The sequence below is a fragment of the Geotrypetes seraphini genome, chromosome 11 (assembly GCF_902459505.1).
Source record: "Geotrypetes seraphini chromosome 11, aGeoSer1.1, whole genome shotgun sequence".
Lineage (NCBI taxonomy): Eukaryota > Metazoa > Chordata > Amphibia > Gymnophiona > Dermophiidae > Geotrypetes > Geotrypetes seraphini.
The window spans coordinates 36,703,450-36,724,009 of record NC_047094.1 but is presented as its reverse complement, the minus strand read 5'-3'; the positions used below and the strand labels follow the sequence as shown (position 1 = coordinate 36,724,009).

At 45.3% G+C, this 20,560-nt stretch overlaps 1 protein-coding gene across 8 annotated transcripts in view; it reads left to right on the top strand.

The window, feature by feature from the left end:
* CIITA (class II major histocompatibility complex transactivator) overlaps window positions 1–9,280 on the top strand; it is a 118,982-nt gene extending 109,702 nt beyond the window's left edge. For all 8 annotated transcript variants that reach the window (XM_033914684.1, XM_033914687.1, XM_033914686.1 and 5 more), the window contains 3 exons: window positions 5,463–5,546; window positions 7,492–7,590; window positions 7,976–9,280. In XM_033914684.1, coding sequence (XP_033770575.1) covers window positions 5,463–5,546; window positions 7,492–7,564 — 157 coding nt within the window. In that variant the 3' untranslated portion in view covers window positions 7,565–7,590; window positions 7,976–9,280. The remainder of the gene's footprint in view (window positions 1–5,462; window positions 5,547–7,491; window positions 7,591–7,975) is intronic.
* The last annotated feature ends 11,280 nt before the right edge of the window (window positions 9,281–20,560 follow it).

Genomic DNA, 20,560 nt, shown 5'->3' with positions numbered 1-20,560 from the left:
GGGGCGTGGAGCGGCATCTAAGGAACCGAAGCAAAAGAAAGCGGTTCCGATGCCACCCCTAGATGACCGTATTTCGGCCATCTTACAAGTTCAACTCCAGGAACAGTTACAGCGACAGCTTGAGCACCTGTTGCCCACTATCCTGGCACCGCTCCTTCCGGTACCAGACCGGCCCGAGCCCCGTACCGAGCCCCCGGTATCCACCCCATCGGTACCTATCAACACCTCCATGCCGATTCTTTCGGCTGAGCAACTTCATGCCCATCCGGTGGTTCACTCCCATACCACGACGGATCCTCCTCGGGACCAGGCAGGGCGTCATACTTCCCGGGACCGGGATCGACGCCGGTCCTCTTCTCCTGGTACCGTTTCGGTGCGCTCTGGAAAATCTTTATCCAAGACTCATCATACCACACCTTCCACCCCGGTGTCTCGACATGCACCAGAGGTCCGGGACCCTGACTTATGGGAGGAGTCCCCTCCCGGTACCGAGGAGGATCCCTCCTCATCTGATGAGGATCCGTCGGCACCCGATGCCACCTCCAAACCGGAGCAGTCCTCCTTTTCAAAGTTCCTCAGGGAGATGTCTGCAGCCCTATCCCTACCTCTAGAATCTGACTCAAAAAAATCTCAAGCCTTCCTAGAGGCTTTAGATTTTGAACAACCTCCTAAGGAGTTCCTCAAGCTTCCCGTACATGACATCCTACGGGAGACTTTTTACAAAAATTGGGAGAACCCCCTTACGGTACCGGGGGCCCCCCGTAAACTTGACAACCTCTATCGTGTCATCCCTATTCCAGGGTTCGACAAGTCTCAATTGCCCCATGAGTCCCTTCTTGTTGAATCCACCTTGAAAAAGACTCAGGGCTCCAGTGTCTATGCCTCTACCCCTCCTGGCAGAGAGGGTAAGACCATGGACAAGTTTGGCAAGAGGCTCTACCAGAATGCCATGCTGGCCAACAGGGCGAACAACTATTCATTCCATTTTTCTTTTTATATGAAACATTTGGTCCAGCAGCTGTCCGCCCTCCAAAAGTACCTGCCGGAACGCAAGGTTCCACTTTTCCAACAGCACATCTCTGGCCTCCTTCAATTGCGCAAGTTTATGGTCCGCTCGATATACGATTCCTTCGAGCTCACCTCCCGTGCCTCTGCCATGGCCGTAGCCATGCGCCGCCTGGCCTGGCTGAGAGTCTCCGACCTGGACATCAATCACCAGGATCGTCTGGCCAACGCCCCCTGTCTCGGGGATGAACTTTTTGGAGAGTCCCTGGATTCCACCACCCAGAAACTCTCCGCCCACGAAACCAGGTGGGACACCCTGATCAAGCCGAAGAAGAAGGCTCCACCTGCCCGACCTTATCGACCTCAGTCGTCTTATCAGCGCAGGTTCTCAGCCAGGCCACTCAATCCGCCTCCTCAACAACCTCAGCGGCCCCGTCAACAACAGCACCATGCCCAGGCTCGTTCTCAGGCCAATCAACCCACCAAGCCTCTTCAGCCTGCAAAGCAGTCTCAGCCCTTTTGACTCTTCTCTCCAGGGCATAGCCAGTCTTCCACCTTCGCTACCTCTTCCACAACCAATCGGAGGTCGTCTCAGTATATTCTCCAGCCGTTGGGAGGTCATCACATCGGACCAGTGGGTCCTCAACATCATCCGCCACGGCTACTCTCTCAACTTCCAGACTCTTCCATCGGACAACCCTCCAGTAGAGTCTGCTTCACACTCATCTCAAACCCCCCTCCTCCTGAGGAAGGTTCAATCCCTCCTCCTTCTCAATGCCATCGAAGAAGTACCTCCAGATCAATGGGGTCAGGGATTCTACTCCCGCTACTTCCTGGTACCCAAAAAGACAGGAGACCTCCGTCCCATTCTCGATCTCAGGGACCTCAACAAGTGTCTGGTCAAGGAGAAGTTCAGAATGCTCTCCCTTGCCACGCTCTACCCTCTTCTTTCTCAGCACGACTGGCTATGTTCCCTGGACCTCAAAGAGGCCTACACTCACATCTCCATCAATCTGACTTCTCGCCGCTATCTGCGGTTTCAGGTACTGCACCGCCACTATCAGTACAAGGTGCTACCGTTTGGCCTCGCTTCCTCACCCAGGGTCTTCACCAAGTGCCTCATAGTGGTTGCGGCCTTCCTCAGGTCTCACAACCTCCAGGTGTTCCCCTACTTGGACGATTGGTTGGTGAAAGCACCTTCATCTCAACTTGTGCTACAGGCTACTCATCACACCATCTCTCTCCTCCACCTCCTGGGGTTCGAGATCAACTACCCCAAGTCGCATTTACTTCCCACCCAGCGACTTCAATTCATCGGAGCTGTTCTGGACACCACTCTAATGAGGGCTTTTCTTCCCTCCGATCGTCAGTGGACTCTGCTCCATCTCTGTCGTCAGGTGCTCAAACATCCCTCCATTCCTGCCCGACAGATGATGGTCCTCCTGGGACACATGGCCTCGACAGTACATGTCCTTCCTCTAGCACGTCTCCACCTCCGCACACCTCAATGGACTCTCGCCAACCAATGGTCACAGACTACGGATCTTCTTTCTCATCCCATCTCTGTGACATCATCTCTTCAGCAATCTCTTCAATGGTGGTTGAACTCCTCAAATCTTTCCAGGGGTCTGCTTTTTCATCTGCCCCCTCACTCTATGATCATCACCACGGATGCGTCCCCCTATGCATGGGGAGCTCACCTGGGAGATCTACGCACCCAGGGGCTTTGGACCCCACAGGAGCGTCGACATCACATCAATTTCCTGGAACTCAGAGCCATGTTCTACGCCCTCAAGGCTTTCCAACATCTTCTCTGCCCTCAGGTTCTCCTCCTGTGCACAGACAATCAAGTCGCCATGTACTACATAAACAAGCAAGACGGCACCGGATCTCGCCCCCTTTGTCTGGAGGCTTTACGCATCTGGACCTGGGCCACAGCCCGCAATCTCTTCCTCAAGGCGGTCTATATCCAGGGCGAACAGAACTCCCTGGCCGACAATCTCAGCCGCATCCTTCAACCTCACGAGTGGACGCTGGACCCTCCAACTCTACTCTCCATCTTTGCTCGCTGGGGCACTCCGCAGGTGGACCTCTTTGCAGCACCTCACAATCATCAGCTGCCCCAATTCTGTTCCAGACTCTTCTCTCCTCACCGTCTGGCCCCGGATGCATTCCTGCTCGATTGGAGGGATCGATTCCTGTATTCCTTCCCTCCACTTCCTCTGATGTTGCAGACCTTGTCCAAGCTCCGCAAGGACAACGCCACCATGATTCTCATCGCCCCTCGGTGGCCTCGTCAACACTGGTTCTCCCTCCTGCTCCAACTCAGCTCCAGGGAGCCCATTCCTCTTCCTGTGTTTCCTACTCTACTTACACAGCAGCATCAGTCTCTACTGCATCCCAATCTGTCTTCGCTCCACCTGACAGCTTGGTTTCTCTCGGGCTGACCTCTCCAGAGAATCTATCTCAACCGGTCCGCCTCATATTGGACGCCTCCAGGAAACCGGCCACCCTCCAATGTTACCATCAGAAGTGGACCAGATTCTCCTCGTGGTGTCTCCGGCATCATCATGAACCCACCTCTTTAGCGGTGGAACTTGTATTGGAATATTTGCTCTCGCTGTCCAATGCTGGCCTCAAGTCTACCTCCATCAGAGTCCACCTCAGTGCCATCACTGCGTTTCATGAGCCTATCCTCGGAAAACCCCTCACGGCTCATCCTCTGGTTTCCAGATTCATGAGAGGTCTCTTCAATATCAAGCCACCTCTAAAGCCTCCTCCTGTCGTCTGGGACCTGAATGTGGTTTTATCAGCACTCATGAAATCTCCGTTTGAGCCTCTTGCCACAACTTCGCTCAAGCTTCTTACCTGGAAGGTGCTTTTCCTAATTGCCATCACCTCTGCCAGGAGGGTTAGCGAACTGCATGCACTGGTTGCCGACCCACCGTTCACTGTTTTTCACCATGACAAGGTCGTTCTGCGTAACCATCCTAAATTCCTTCCCAAGGTGGTCTCGGCTTTTCACCTCAACCAGTCCATTGTGTTGCCCGTCTTCTTCCCTAAACCTCACTCGCATCCTGGGGAACAGGCGTTGCACACGCTGGATTGTAAGCGTGCCCTTGCTTACTACCTTGATCGTACCAGAGCTCACCGAGCATCCCCTCAGCTCTTTTTGTCCTTCGATCCTAACCGTCTAGGTCGTCCTGTCTCCAAACGGACGCTTTCTAATTGGCTTGCTGCCTGTATTGCGTTCTGCTATGCTTGGGCCGGTCTCTCACTGGAAGGAGCTGTCACGGCCCACAGAGTCCGAGCTATGGCTGCTTCTGTGGCTTTCCTCCGTTCCACGCCCATCGAGGAAATTTGCAAGGCAGCCACTTGGTCCTCAGTTCACACGTTCACTACTCACTACTGTCTGGATGCTTTCTCCAGACGGGATGGACACTTTGGCCAATCTGTGTTACAAAATTTATTTTCATAATGGCCAACCATCCCTCCTCCCTCTTTGTTAGCTTGGAGGTCACCCATGCGTTAAGAATATGCTGCCTGCTTGTCCTGGGATAAAGCACAGTTACTTACCGTAACAGGTGTTATCCAGGGACAGCAGGCAGATATTCTTACGTCCCACCCACCTCCCCGGGTTGGCTTCTTAGCTGGCTTATCCTACCTGGGGACCACGCACTCCTCCGTCGGGCGGGAAGGCACTCGCGCACGCGCGGTGCGGCCAACTAGAAACTTCTAGTTAAAAAGGTCCGTACCGAGGGCTCCGTCGGTGACGTCACCCATGCGTTAAGAATATCTGCCTGCTGTCCCTGGATAACACCTGTTACGGTAAGTAACTGTGCTTTTTAGTTTATGGGCGGTCCTGGTGGAGTGAGGGCACGAGGAGTTAAAAGTCAAGAAGCCACTCAGCACCGAGCAGGAGCGCCTAAGCACGCTTCTGCTCATTGCCGCTCTGCAGCAGAAGAAACTGGATCTCGTGGCAGCCACCACCGACCGGGTTAGCAGCGGGGCAGGAGCGCATAAAGCTTGCTCCTGCCCGCTGCACCTCTGGACCACCAGGGATCGGCAGAGGAGCTATGAGGGCAGGAAGGGGGGACAGGGTGCAGAGCCTGGTGGAGGTCTGCAATAATTCTGGAAGGGGGCGCTGGCCTGAATTTAACCGGGACCCCCCCATTTTTGGGCCAATTTTTTTGGCCCAAAAATCCTGGTTTATATTAAAGTATTTACGGTATTTAGTGACACTATCTGGAAATGCTGCAGAATATACCCAGTTAGCCCTGAACAGGCGATTTAAATGGCAAGGAGTTCTCCGGGCTGTTTATATCATTTTAAATATCAGGCATATGTACTTTTTAGTAACATGTACTACTACCACTATTATTTAACATTTTTATAGCAAATTGATAAAGGCTGCAAAACATGTGCAAAACTAAGAGATACAATATATCTTTCTTCAGGCTGCAGTACAACAGAATAACTGACTTAGGAGCCCAAAAGATCACCGAGAGCTTAAAGAGATGTACGCAGATTACAAGTGTATTGTAAGTCACCTTTATTTTAGAATTCAAGCATATTACAGTGGTACCTTGGTTTACGAGTGCACCGGTTTGCGAGTGTTTTGCAAGACGAGCAAAACATTTGCAAAATCGGTGCCTCGGAAACCGAGCATGGCTCGATTTACGAGCACCCCCCCCCCCCCCGCAATCCGGCACCCTCCCCCTGCGATCCAGCACCCCCCCTGCCTCGAACCGGCACCCCCACCATGATCTGACCCCCCCCCCCCCGACACGATTGGGCACCCCCCGCCACAATCCGACCCCCCCGCCACGATTGGGCACCCCCCGCCACGATCCGACCCCCCCCGCCACAATTGGGCACCCCCCCGACACGATCCGACATCCCCCCCGACACAATTGGGCACCCCCCTGCCGCTTCTTACCCTCATCTGGGCACTCTAGAAGATCGGCCCTCGTCTGCTGGGCCTTGAGCATCTGAGCATGCTCAAGGCCTGCGAGTTCACGTTCTGAAGTAGAGGTAGGTTATAGGGATAGGATTAGAGGACTAGAGACAGTTACATAATTAGTTAGGGACACTGTTCAGGCAATTAGGCCTGAAGGGCCGCCGCGGGTGCGGACCGTTGGGCAAGATGGACCTCTGGTCTGCCTCAGCGGAGACAACTTCTTATGTTCTTAATGTGAACTCGCAGGCCTTGAGCATGCTCAGATGCTCAAGGCCCAGCAGACGAGGGCCGATCTTCTAGAGTGCCCAGATGAGGGTAAGAAGCGGCGGGGGGGGGGTGCCCAATTGTGTCGGAGGGATGTCGGATTGTGTCGGGGGGGTCGGATCGTGTCGGGGGGGGTGCCCAATCGTGTCGGGGGGGTCGGATCGTGGTGGGGGGGTGCCGGTTCGAGGCAGGGGGGTTGCCGGATTGCAGGGGGGGTGCCGGATCGCAGGGGTGCCTTCGAGGGGAGCAATGCCGGTTCTCGGGGGGGGGGGGGAACGCATCAAAGCGAGTTTCCATTATTTCCTATGGGGAAACTCGCTTTGATAAACGAGCATTTTGGATTACGAGCATGCTCCTGGAACGGATTATACTCGTAATCCAAGGTACTACTGTATATCATAAAATAAATGATGGCCATCTCCATGAAGGGAGTTTTATTGCAAATAAAAAATATTTATTTGACAAAATACTTTATTGCAAGATACCCCAATTCGGTCTAAGAAGGACATTTGGTCTGTTGAGTTTTCAGGAATGCCGCAATGATATATTTGCATATGCTGTCTCTAATGTTGTCCATCGCCATGTTTTTAACTATGGGGCCTTTTTACTAAAGCTTCCTTAACACGCCCATTATGCAGGTCTTTCCCATGTGCTAAGGCCACTTGTGACTGATTTTCCCATGTTCCAAATTAATGGCAACGCGCTAATTTTGCCATTAGTGCGCAGCCATTGAAAATATTTACCGTATGAGCCCTTACCCTCCTGTCCCAGCCACTGCTGGACTATCAAGTCTCATGGCAGGCCCAGTGGAGGCCTGCAAGTCATCGGGAGAGAGGGGGGACAGGGTATAGAACTTGGCAGGGAGGGAGTGGGGCTGGATGCAGAGACTGGTAGGGCAGGGATGGGAGGGAGTGAGGGGGCTGGATGTAGAGCCTGGTAGAGCAGCGAGGGAGGGGGAATAGGGTGTAGAGCCTGGCAGGGCAAGGCAAGACACTGCATTTGAATATTAAACCCCCCGGGTTAATATTTTTCTTCCTTTATTGGGGGGAAAAAGGTTACCTTGGTTTATATTCGAGTATATACGGTACCTTTCTCTCTATTAATAAAGATTTTCTTGTGTTTCCTCTGGTCCTTCCTCTCTCTTATTTAATATGTCCTGTGTAACCTTTAAAGAGCAAAAACATTAATGGGAGCAGTGAAATAATGAAGGAACTACTTCCTCTTTCTTTTATATTTTGCTAATTCTGGGTTGGTTTTTTTAGGATGTGGAATCCTGCAATCCCCCATGGGGTTCTAGAGCACCTTCAACAAAAAGATTCTAGAATCAAGTTCTAGATTCTTTTAGGAGAGGTTGTGTGAAGGTAAATATTTAAAGTGTTTCATTTTCATAACTATTTCATTTGTAACTGAGAGTGCTTCACTACTTTGGAACTTGCTCCCAAAAGAGTCTTAATTCTAAGTCTATGAAAACAAAGTGCTAGCTCTCCAGTTAACCTGAGTATCAGGGCATAGGACAAGTGCAGAAAGAATTTATGTATCTTGTATCAGGTACGAAAATACCTGCTGATCTATAATATGCTGACCATCCAGGTAGAGACTGAAGCTAGAATGTGCCAAAACTGTAAAGAGATCAAGTTCTATTTGCAAGCATTTTTTAAAAAAACTTTTAGAAGTTTTTATTGCAAGCTGTAATTAATAATGACAAGTTTCTCAGGACCAGGTATGTGACCGACTATTTATTGTCAGTTTCAGAAGGAAGAAAGAGACAAGTTCATTTGCTGCTGGTTTTCTTTTATTAAGAAAAGAAGAGAGAGAAATTACTACTTTTAAGTGGCCAATGTCCTTTGTGACACTGGAAAAGAGATATGGCATGGGAGTGCTGCTCTCTGAAGGCTCAGGACTGTTCTCGGCACTTCCTAACCAAGTCTGCACAGAAGAGGAGAGGCTGCTTGCACTAAAAGAATTGCACTGTATAAAAAAGGTTCAATATTATTTTGCACTAACACTGACTGCTGATTTGTGCTGAGCTACTGTAAAACACAGTATAATAATAAGGTTAATCATCATCATATTGTATGACTGCGCATTTCATGACATGCTTTAGTGAGATGGGCATTTCCTATTTCTTGCATGGATAGGCTTGTTATGCTTAAAATCTTATCGGGGTTGTTTATTTGGACAGGTTTTTTTCACAGCGATATGATTGTATTTGCTCTGTACAGACCACTTCTGAAATTGCTACCATATTGCACTTTGAGAAAGCTACAGAAGTTTCTAGTAGCAAGAATGGAGATTAGGGATGTGTATGCAATATGAGCATGCCTTAAAATATTTACGCAAAACCAAGTTAATGTGGGTAAAGTTGGTGCAGGTGCATTAAAAATTTCTAATACACCTTTAAAAAAATGTATTTATAAAATAATGTGAAACAAAACTAAAAAAAAAAAATCAGGTGAAAATATCCAAAAAATGAACTGACAGGTTTTTTTTTTTCTGTGTATATTCCTAATGGAATTCCTTATTGTCTGGATCATCTGAGCTGCAAAGATTAAGCAAGTGTTACCATAACAGAAACATTCTCCCAGCTGTTGATCATGGTCTCACATTTGAAAAATACAATATAATATTCCTCTCATTTGCCATAAGTATGAGGTAGGAAGGGGTAATAAAGCCAGAAGGTCTACCCTGTCTTCTACTTAATTTGTATCGCTTTCTCTGCCCTGCTGGGGTGTCCATGTAACTCCATATCAAAAATAATATTTCTTCCCATATTTCTTAAGCAACTGGAAATAGAAGTTCACATACAGATTGAGAGTAGAACCAGGGCCAACAGCCTTTCTGTACCTTTCTGCACCTTGTCCTCTCTCCAACCTTCCAGTAGATTACTGTTTGGATTTGGATTGAGTTCCCTTTCCAAATCTGCCTTCAAGGTGACTTACAGTTAAGAACATAAGAATAGCCTTACTGGGTCAGATCAATGGCTCCTGGCCAAAACCCAAGGAGTAGCAACATTCCATACAGAATCTCAAAGAATAATAAGATTCCAGAATCCCAGAGAGTAACAAAATTCTAGAATCCCAAAGAGTAGCAACATTCCATGGTACTGATCCAGGGCAAGCAATGGCTTCCCCCATGTCTTTCCCAATAACAGACTATGGACTTTTCCTCCAGGAAATTGTTCAAACCTTTCTTAAAACCAGCAACGCTATCCGCTCATACCACAGTCTCTGGCAACACGTTTCAGAGTTTAACTATTCTCTGAAAAAAAATTTCCTCCTATTGGTTTTAAAAATATTTCCTTGTAACTTCATTGGGTGTGCCCTAGTCTTTGTAATGTTTGACGGAGTGAAAAATTGATCCACTTGTACCCGTTCTACTCCTCATGATTTTGTAGACTTCAATCATATCTCCCCTCAGCTTTCTCTTTTCCAAGCTGAAGAGCCCTAATCTTTTTAGTCTTTCCTCATACGAGAGGAGTTCTATCCCCTTTATCATCTTGGTCGCTCTTCTTTGAACCTTTTCTAGCGCCATGTGGAAGCCAATATGGCTGGTCTGAAGATAGGTTTCCGAGTGGACTCCTTGCTTACCTGCAATACCTGTATAGCTGGTTACACTGTACCATCCATTCATATCCAAGGGCATAGCATAGGATGCACTAGTACCACTTTCTGTTTCCATTTAGGCTGTGCTGAAGTTTAAAAGAGGATGGTAGCAGAGCAGAAAAGCAACTGTTTAGCATCACATAAAATATTCACTTCTCAAAGGTTTTCTGTATACTGGACAGAACTATGGTAAAGGGTTATGGATTTAAATTTATCGCCTTTCTATGGTACAACCAAAGTGTTTACTCATTCACTTTTGCTTTGAGAATGCTGAGGTTCTGGCTCTGCTCATTCATTGGTACACTTTCTAAATTACAGACTTCAAAAAGTATTGTAATTTTAGGAGATTATGAACCCCTAAAGTAGGCATTTGCCAAAACATGGCCCGTGTCAGGTTTGTTTGAAGTGTATTCCATGCAAGCTACCTATTAAAGGTAAATGCGTGAAGGTAGTAGTTGAAGATAAGATCGTCTTAGCACTGTGCTGAGAATGCTAAGACGATCTTATCTTTAACCACCACCTTCACGCACTTACCTTCATAGGCAACAGGTTCTTTTTCAAGTTATTATGGACCATTCTGTTTTATCTAAAGCAGGAGTAAGCAATTCCTGTCCTCGAGAGCCGGAGCCAGGTCAGGTTTTCAGGATATCCACAATAAATATGCATGCGATAGATTTGTATCTCAAGGAGGCAGTACATGCAAATCCATCTCGTACATACTCATGGTGGATATCCTGAAAACCTGACCTGGCTCCGGCTCTCGAGGACCGGAATTGCCTACCCCTGATCTAAAGGAAAGTCTGGACCCCTGAGGAAGATGTTTTAATCGAAACACAGACCATGTTGGGTCCCCGTTTCTTTGGATGCATTGGTTCTGCAGTTTCGTTTTGGTTTCAATTGAAAACTCCATTGAAACCTAATTTTAAAAAATTTTAAAAACATTAATTTAAGTTGCACACGGATATCAGCATGGCACCTAGCAATGCCTACACGAAGGTGCCTACCTGTGCATACCCAAAAGTAGGCACAGTTAGGGGCAGAAGTAGTATGTGTTAAGTGGCGGTAGGCATCTGAGTTAGGCACCGGTATTTCAGGCCAGGAAAATCCTGGCCTACCTCACATGAGCCCAGTGACTACACGCGATTCTGCAAACAGTGCCTACATTTGACTGACATGCAGCAGACCCTATTTTGCTATGTGCCTGCCTGTGTAAGCACCGTTTACAGAATTCCCCATTTAGTGTCTGGGAAAATCACTATGGAAAAAATTCCTTATTGAGTAAAACCTGCTAAATCTCAGTGATTGACAAATGTGTAGCAGAATTTATTTATGTATATAGCACTGTATAAATATATTTTGTTCCTGTAATTTTTGTTTTTAATGCATACTTTTTTATATTTGGTTTGAATAAAAGCATTTTCAACTATGGTTTTTCTTCATAATTTTACAGATTTTGTCAGCTCTGCCAAAATATTCTAAATTGTTTATAAATTGCAATATAGGAACCCTTTATTAGAGAATGACACGGTGACAAAATTCATCACTGTTCCCGTCTCCGCGGATAACCGCAGGAAATAATCCCATGTCATTCTGTAGTGTCTATTTCAACCTCAATCCTTCAAAGCAAAGCTTGTGGGTCAGTGGTTGTGGCCATTCATACTCTGATTCTTCCCTCTCTCCTTAAAGAATGACATGAAGATGGTTTCCCACGGTTATCCACGGGGACGGGAACGGTGATAAATTTTGTCACCGTGTCATTCTCTACCCTTTATTAAATGGTGTTAAGCCCTTAGCACATAGTTAGGTCCTAAAGTTAGGCGCTAATATCAACACCAATTCTATAAGTCTTAGGCTCTCATTATAGAATCACGTTTAGCATTGCCTCAGCACCCAGCATTCTAACATTTAGGCATCCCCAATTTGTGCCATCTGTGGCGAGAACTCCACAGGACTAAGCACAGAAATCACAGTCGCACGCTCCTTTCTCACTGCCAGATCACAGCAATGGTTCAAACTAACACCCCCATCCTGAAAGAGTACTTCGGAAGAAGCTACATGAATTCACATTCGAGTACCCAAGGACCCAAGGTTTGGAACAACCTCCCGCTGTACTTGCGACAAGCACGAACATACTACGGTGTATCTTCAGGAAAAAGTTAGACTCACCTCTGTTCCTTGAACCAATAACATTAACTAAAATCTACCCAATTAACATTAACCAGTGCTCAAGTCCTCTATCAAAAATCTTATCACGAACCACATCTCATCCTATTGTAAACCGCATTGAATCCTAGTTGAAAATTATGGTATAGAAGAAAAATGTATGGTATGGTGCCAGGGTTTTCTTCGCTTAAAGTTAGGCACCAGATTCACAAAGGTGCCTAACTCAAAAGCAGGCCCATGAACTTCCCCCCACTTTTAGTTTAGGCGCTTTGGGCCAGGCGTCCACTTTTAATAGAATCAAGTAGTGTAAAGTGATGCATCTCGGCAGCAGAAATCCATGCAGAACATACACCTTGAATGGAGAAACACTAGCTACGACCTCAGAAGAACGGGACTTGGGAGTAATCATCAGTGCAGACATGAAGGCTGCCAAACAAGTAGAGAAGGCCTCATCCAAGGCAAGGCGGATGATGGGATGTATCAATAGAAGCTTCGTCAGCCGTAAACCTGAAGTCATAATGCCACTGTACAGAACCATGGTGAGACCTCATCTGGAGTACTGTGTGCAATTCTGGAGGCCACATTACCGTAAAGATGTACTTCGAGCTGAGTCAGTCCAGCGAATGGCCACTAGGATGGTCTCCGGACTCAAGGGTCTCTCATACGAGGAAAGACTGGGCAAGTTGCAGCTCTACTCTCTAGAGGAGCGCAGGGAGAGGGGTAACATGATTGAGACATTTAAGTACGTCACAGGTCGTGTCGAGGTGGAAAACGACATTCTTTCCTAAGGGACCTTCAGTCACAAGGGGGCACCCGCTCAAACTCAGAGGAGGGAGATTTGGTGGTGACATAGGAAGTATTTCTTTACAGAAAGGGTGGTGGATCACTGGAACAAACTACCGGTGCAGGTGATCAAGGCCACTAGCGTGCTCGACTTTAAGAATAAATGGGACATCCACGTGGGTCGAGCAGCACTCTGACTTAATGGGGTGGGACAGTAGAGTGGGCAGACTTGATGGGCTATAGTCCTTTTCTGCCGTCATCTTTCTATGTTTCTAAGTTTTTTGAATTATGCACCTAACTTTCAATTAAGTGCAGTTAAAGCCAATTATGAATTCTATTGACTAATAAAGTTAGGTGCCAATATCGGCCACTATCTTTAGGTGGACTTTATAGAATCAGAACCTTAGTGTGTGCCAACAGAACACAGCAGTAATTTGTTAAAGCATTTTGCCATATTTTGCTTGTCTCTGTTCGCTAAGTCGGGCATTACTGATTTTTAAAAATTATGGCCCCCTTTATGAAGTCATGTTAGGCTTTTTTTTATCGCCAGCTGCAGCAGTATTAGCTCCGACGTTCATAGGAATTATTTTTTTCCTATGTTTGTTTATCAAAAGTATGTAAACAGAAGTTAAAAAAAAACCCAAAACAGTAAAATACAATGTCCATAGAATAGCACAAGTGTGGGGAGTGTGTGGGGCAGTGGTTAGAGCTATAGCCTCAGCACCCTGAGGTTGTGGGTTCAAATCTCTTGCTGCTCCTTGTGACCCTGGGCAAGTCACTTAATCCTCCCATTGCCCCAGGTACACTAGATAGAGTTTGAGCCCGCCAGAACAGATAGGGAAATATGATAAAGTACCTGAATGTAAAACCACTTAGGATATAAGTGGTATATTAAAAAAAAATACATATATATATATATATATACACATAAGATCAAACAAGGACTGTAACTGCGTAAACTGCTGCTAGGTCCCACCCCAAACCCCTCCCCCCCGCAAAGTACTACACTTCTCCCTCCGTATTCGCTGTGATAGGGGATTAACAGAACCGCAAATAACTTTTTCATATGTTATTCGCTGTTTTCTATTAAAAACCATGGAGGGGCATAATAAAAAAAACGTCTTAAGTCCCCTTTTGGCCTAAGTCCTTAAACGTTCAAAGCAGAAGCGGGGAAAGTGTCCATAACCAAAACAAATGTCCTTGTTTTGATTATGGCCTGCCTCTACTAAACGCCCAGATCACCACTACGTCTAAAAGTACACCCCCAGGACATCTACACTTTTTGGCTATAATGAACCAAAAAAACGCCTAAGCCCCAAACGTCCAACAGAAGGGCTTTTAGGCGAAGGAGGAGCCAGTCCTTCGCCAGCTGGTGAAACGGCAAATAACATCATGGGAGACCTGGCCTGTTCCTGAAGGAGAGGCAAAACACGGTAAATAAAGTGCTGGGAATCGGAGATTTTCTCTTTAAATGCTTGGAATCAGCGATTTCTCTATGCAAGCTGATTTAATTTGGGGGGGGGGAGGAGCCAGCAAGCTAGAAACTGTGAATGCTGAAACTGCGAATACGGAGGGAGAAGTGTATTTACTATGCATCATACAAATCAAAGACTAAGATGATAAATACAGTATTTGTCAAAATATAGTGTGAATGTTATGAGGATTCTCTTCCAATGTAAATATACATTTATTTATTTATTTCTAAAATTTATAGACCTCTTATTCTTAGGCGGTTAACAGTAAAAACATTCACAATAGTTTCAGACAAAATACATTTTAAAAAATCTTCAATCCACAATCACATTAACAGTATCCCTCAAAAACTGGGGAAGCAATGTATTAGCAAACAATGCTACATTAATTCATCTCAATCACAGTTCAAAATATTCAGACTAACTGGCAGAGCAAAATCAGAAAAAGGCTTCAACATTTTTCTAAACTTTGACCAGTCGGAACAGGTCCTCAGAATGCCGGGAAGATAATTCCACAACTTGAACTCCTGCCACACATCATTGCAGTTCTAAATTTAACATATTGGAAAATGTGGTAAGCGTTCATATTTTGTAGCTGTTATTTTCATCATAAGACAAATATAGTCACATTTCTGCAGCACCTGACTCATGGAGGGTGGGTGTTTCTTCCAATATGTGGCAATCAACAACTCCAGCTGTAAAAAGATTGCAAGTAAACAAATGTCTATACTCTGATAGGATTAAAGGCTTTATATGCAAAAGACAATGTTTAGGGTTGCATGGGTAAGTTTTTCTCGCAATAAGTGCATAAAATACTCAAAAGATGAGTTCAAAATCTACGTATTTTAGGACAGTTCCACCAAATGTGGTATAGATCAGTGGTTCCCAACCCTGCCGTGGAGGACCACCAGGCCAATCGGGTTTTCAGGCTAGTCCTAATGAATATGCATGAGAGAAATCTGCATATAATGGAATTGACAGGCATGCAAATTTGCTTCATGCATATTCATTAGGGCTATCCTGAAAACCCGATTGGCCTGGTGGTCCTCCAGGACAGGGTGGGAACCAATGATATAGATCAGTGGTCTCAAACTCAAACCCTTTGAAGGGCCACATTTTGTTTTTTTAGGTACTTGGAGAGCCTCAAAAAAAATAGTTAATGTCTTATTAAAGAGCTTGAGACCACTGAGTTAAGGGGAACAGTTAATCCACTGGCTGGGTTGGAGAGCAGAGGGGAGAACAGGACAATCAAGCCATTGTGACATCACTGATGAGGTTGGCTCTTATTGGTGGAATGAGGCATTATGACATCACAATCTCAGCTCTGCTTCCCAAAGACAAACAGGATGTCATGGTTACAGTTAAGTCAGTGGTCTCAAACTCAAACCCTCTGCAGGGCCACATTTTGGATTTGGAGGTACTTGGAGGGCCTCAGAAAATATAATTAATATCTTATTAAAGAAATGACAATTTTGCATGAGGTAAAACTCTTTTATAGTTTATAAATCTTTCCTTTTGGCTAAGTCTTAATAATAATATTGTGATTTATTGCTAAAGAGACATATGATCAAGAAACTGTTTAATTTTACTTTTGTGATTATGATAAACATACCGAGGACCTCAAAATAGTACCTGGCAGGCCGCATATGGCCCCCGGGCCGCGAGTTTGAGACCACTGATATAGATCATCTTCCTCATTGCAGTCCCGCCAACATTGTGGACTCACATTTTTTATAAATCGAACTTATACGATTGGGTGTATAATACCATCAATCTAATCTAATCTAATCTAAACCTTAAGTTTATATACCGCATCATCTCCATGAGAATGGAGCTCGACACGGTTTACAAGAACTTAAAATAGTGGGTAGAGAAGAAGAAAAAGGATTACATGAACTTATGTGTAGAAGGGGGGGAGAGAAAGGGGGGAAGGATAGAGCTACAATTTGCTGAAAAGCCAGGTTTTCAGTTGTTTGCGGAATAACTGAAGGGAGCTCAGGATCCGCAGCGGGGTGGTGAGGTCGTTCCAAAGACCTGTGATTTTGAAGAGAAGGGATTTTCCCAGTTTTCCTGAATAGTGGCAAGGCTAGTTTAAGCCTTTGGGCAGTTCTGGAGGAGTCGGGACTGGAGGAGTTGAAAGACAGTGTGATAAGAGGAGGCAGGATTCCGTGAATGATCTTGAAAGCCAGGCAGGAACATTTGAAATGGATTCTGGAGATTATTGGGAGCCAATGAAGATTGGCAAGGAGTGGGGAGGCATGGTCAGACTTGCGTTTTGAGAAGATCAGTTTGGCTGCAGTATTCTGGATTATAACAATTAGTACATTCTATTTTGATAAGGGGGAACTTCTATAAATGGCGCTTAAGATTCATCAGAAAAAACTGGCACCAAGCACAATTATATGGATGGTGCATGCCCTTTATAGAACTGTGCTTAGCACTGATTCCCACATCTCAACTTTGGGCACCAGATTTACACCTGCTGAAACTGGTGTAAATGCTGGCACCCAAGTTAGGTGCACTGAGGCAGTATTCTGTAACAATGCATGTAGTTGTTTGGAATGCCCTTGAGACGCTCATGCCCGTCTCATGGTCACACCCCCGAGTTCCATGCTAGAAGATTTAAGACATCATGCCTTAAAGAATAGCATGCAGCCAAAGCCTAATTGGTGCCAATTAACATCAGTAGTTGTGCTGTTAATTGGTTTATCCACCGATTAAGTTGTGTGCACTTCTCAGGATCATACCCAAATTTTGGCACACAAATTTGGATGACCTTTTTAGAATCCGGGGGGGGGGGGGGGGGGAGGGGGGGGATAAAGAACAGTTTGGTTCAAATAGTGTGTATTAGTGACACCCAAAAAAATTTGGTGGGGGAGAAGGTTTCCAAGTTTATTTAAGGTTTAATATCCCACTCATCAAAGAAATTGGCTTACAATCTAACTGTGTGGGGGAGGGAGTGCTCGATGAGACAGGACCGTGAGGGAAGTGTTAGAACAAGGGAGTGCTGAAAAGTTCTCAGCCCAACCAAAAACAGAATGACATGGAGCCACAAAATTTACAATTTATTCTACATATTCACCTCTAAGTTCAACACACTTAGCACATCGTGTTTGAAGTTTCTGTAACCCTCCCAAAAAATACGCTGATGGCTGGTCATCGAAATACTGATCAGCTGCAACAATCACCTCTGAATTACTCAAAAATTGTTGCCCTTTCAAATTCTTTTTAAGGTTTGGAAACAGATGGAGCAAGATCTGGTGAGTAGGGTGGATGGTCTATGCCAGTGTCTCTCAAACTGTGTGCCATGGCACAGTGGTATGCCCGAAGAGATTCCGAGTATGACATGAGAGATTCCAGAATTTTACTTTATTTTTAAAAATTCCCTTCATAAGTCTACACTAAAATAGATTACATATGTGTCATGTACGCAAGAGTCTGTCAATGTTATGAGTGTCTGCGTGCGTAAGGATACAACCACCCAGACAAGCATCATTCTTTGATGTGAACTAATTCAAGACTGTTACTGTTTAGATCTTCATATCTTTGCAAACTTGGATTTTCAGGTCTGACAGAAATTAAATTGAGAATGACTGCAGATGGTGGATGATGAAATGTGTGTTTGCTTGTCAACTACTGAGCCGCATGTTGAGTTAATTTGCACTTAAAAACAAGCACATCCATCGCATTCATTAACAATTCTATTGTCTACTTTAGTTTCACCGTTGTTACAATTACCCATAAGTAGCTTAAAGAATTTTAAATAACTCTCAAAGTTAATTTTTTGTTGGTTTTGCAAATTTATAATTTCAATTATAACGTGCCGCAAAAAACATTTGCTCCGTTTAGTGTGCCAGAACTAAAATAGTTTGAGAGACACTGGTCTATGCACTGAAACCCCAACTGTGTCAAAACATCCATCATTTTGCCAGCCTTGTGAGCAGGTGCATTGTTTTGCAAAAATAGAACTCCTTTCCACAGCTTCCTTCTTCTTTTTTCATTCAATGCCTCCTTTAATCGGCACAGCAAGTTATAGTAGTATTCTTCATTAACTGTTTGGCCCCTTGGAAGATAGTCATTACAACACCTTCTTGATCCCAAAACACTGTGGCCATGACCTTTCCTGCTGACTTATGGGTCTTGAATTTCCTTGGCTTTGGAGAACCTGAGTACCGCCATTGCATGGACTGTTGTTTTGTCTCAGGATCATAGTGGTGTAACCATGTTTCATCAACAGTAACCAATCGTTACAAAATGTTAGCGCCAACTTGCTGAAATGCTGCAAAATCAACTTGGAAGGGTCTACTCAAATGTTGTTTGTCAGCATTCGTTTGGGCACCCACTTGGCTGACGTCTGCATACTGTGGCGGGGAGTAAGGAGAGCAAGTAGCTGGACCTTGGTCCTCAACACTGCACCAGCCGAGCAGGTCTAATTGCAATCTCAAAATAAAAGGTACTTCAATACAAAATGTGTGAATTTTCTAATCTAATCTTCAGTTTATATACCAGGTCATCTCAGTTCACAATTGATTAAATTAGAATGACATAAGAATAAGCCTATGAAAGAAAGCCTAAGCGTGGAGTAATTATAAGTGCACCATTTCAAGGACAGCACTAAAATAAAGTTAAATATAAAATAATAATAATAATTTTATTCTTATATACCGCCAAAGCCATGGTACTTCGAGGCGGTTTACAACAAGAAGAGCTGGACAATCAGCGAAAATAATTACAATGACGTCGTCGAGTACAAGTGGAGAAGGGCGGATACAAGTTGAGTGGGAGTGAATCAGAGTGAGACACAGAGTAGAGGCATTGAGTACATGTAGGAAGCGTAAATGGTAAGGCATTAAGAGTTCTTGGTTACGAATTGGTTGAACAGGTAATTGCCATGCAGCAGGGGAATTTTAAGAAATTTCAGGTTATTTGGGAGCCATTAACAAGGTACTGTAAAATTGATTAAAAACTAAAAAGATTAGGGTATACTGTTTCTACAGCATTTCAGCAGGTAAACTTTTCAGATATAATGTAAACAGCCAAGTTTTTAGATCTTTCTGGAATTGTAGATATTGTCCAATCAGTCTGGTGGAATCAGGAAGCCCATTCCAAATTTCAAACAGTTGGAATGCTATAGATTTGCTAAGCTTCCCAGCACATTTAAGTCCTCTAAAGGAAGGAAATGATAGTTTATATATTGTTGTAATCCTTGAATAATAGGATCTAGTAGTATTCCAAGAAGGATCAAATATTCCATAAAGGAATTTTCTCCACTCAGGGTCGTTCGGCAAAATCAAAATTCACTTAGGTGTCTTCACATTGCACCAACTTAGTTCAAAACCATTAGCTTCAAAATTCAAATCCTCAGTTTGTCTATTGTAAGCTGCTTCCCCAAATAGCAGTTTAAACACAGACTCAAAATAAACCTTTTCTTCTGGACTTCATAAAAACAGTAATTGAGTACAGCCCCCCCCAAAAAAATATTGGGTCCTTTAAACCACTGTTCTGCAACCACCGGTCCGCGGTGTCGGTCTGCAGAAAATTCCTGCCAGTCCGCAGAGGGCCGGCGAGATTGACGTGGTTAAATTTCCTATCAGGCATCTCTTCCCCTTTCCCTTCCAGGGCTGGCATTAGGATCGGCTGCGGTACTGCCGCCCCCCTCTGAAGTGACTTCCTGTGTTTGGGGGGCAGGATTGAGACCGGCAGAGCTTATAGCGAATAGCAATGCAGGCAAGAGGAAAGGTCCCACGGCTTCTGTCTTCATTCTAGCTGTCTGATTTAGCGGGACCACAATTGAAGGCAGGGCTGATAGCAGTTGAGTTCGGGAGATACATCCCTAAGCCCCATGGAATGGGTGGCTCCCCTGCAACTGTAGTTCAGCGCTTGTCTGAGGCAAGTCCCAGCGAGCAGGGGAGGCAGACAGCAGCATTATTGGGCTTAACTCTGAATGAATAACAAGCCTTTCGAGTTGCTTCCAGAGTTCTGGGCAAGGGAACTGTAAGTAAACTGATGCGAGTTAAGAACCAGGCTGCTTCCGATTTAGTGTCAGTTATGGCGAGACCAGCCATTGTGACACTGGAGTCACTCTGGGGCCAGCAGCCAAGGGAGGGAATAAGAGATGCTGGATTCGCATGTGTTGTGGGAAGGGGATGGTAGACTCGGGGGGGAGGGAGGGGGGATTGGTGTGACAGAAGGGAGATGGTGGATCCCCTTGGGGGAGGATAGTTATTGGAACTAGGTGGGAGTTGGAAGAATAGGGACACAAAGACAGATGCTGGACCTTGCAGGGGGCAGAGAGACATGGAAAATGCTGA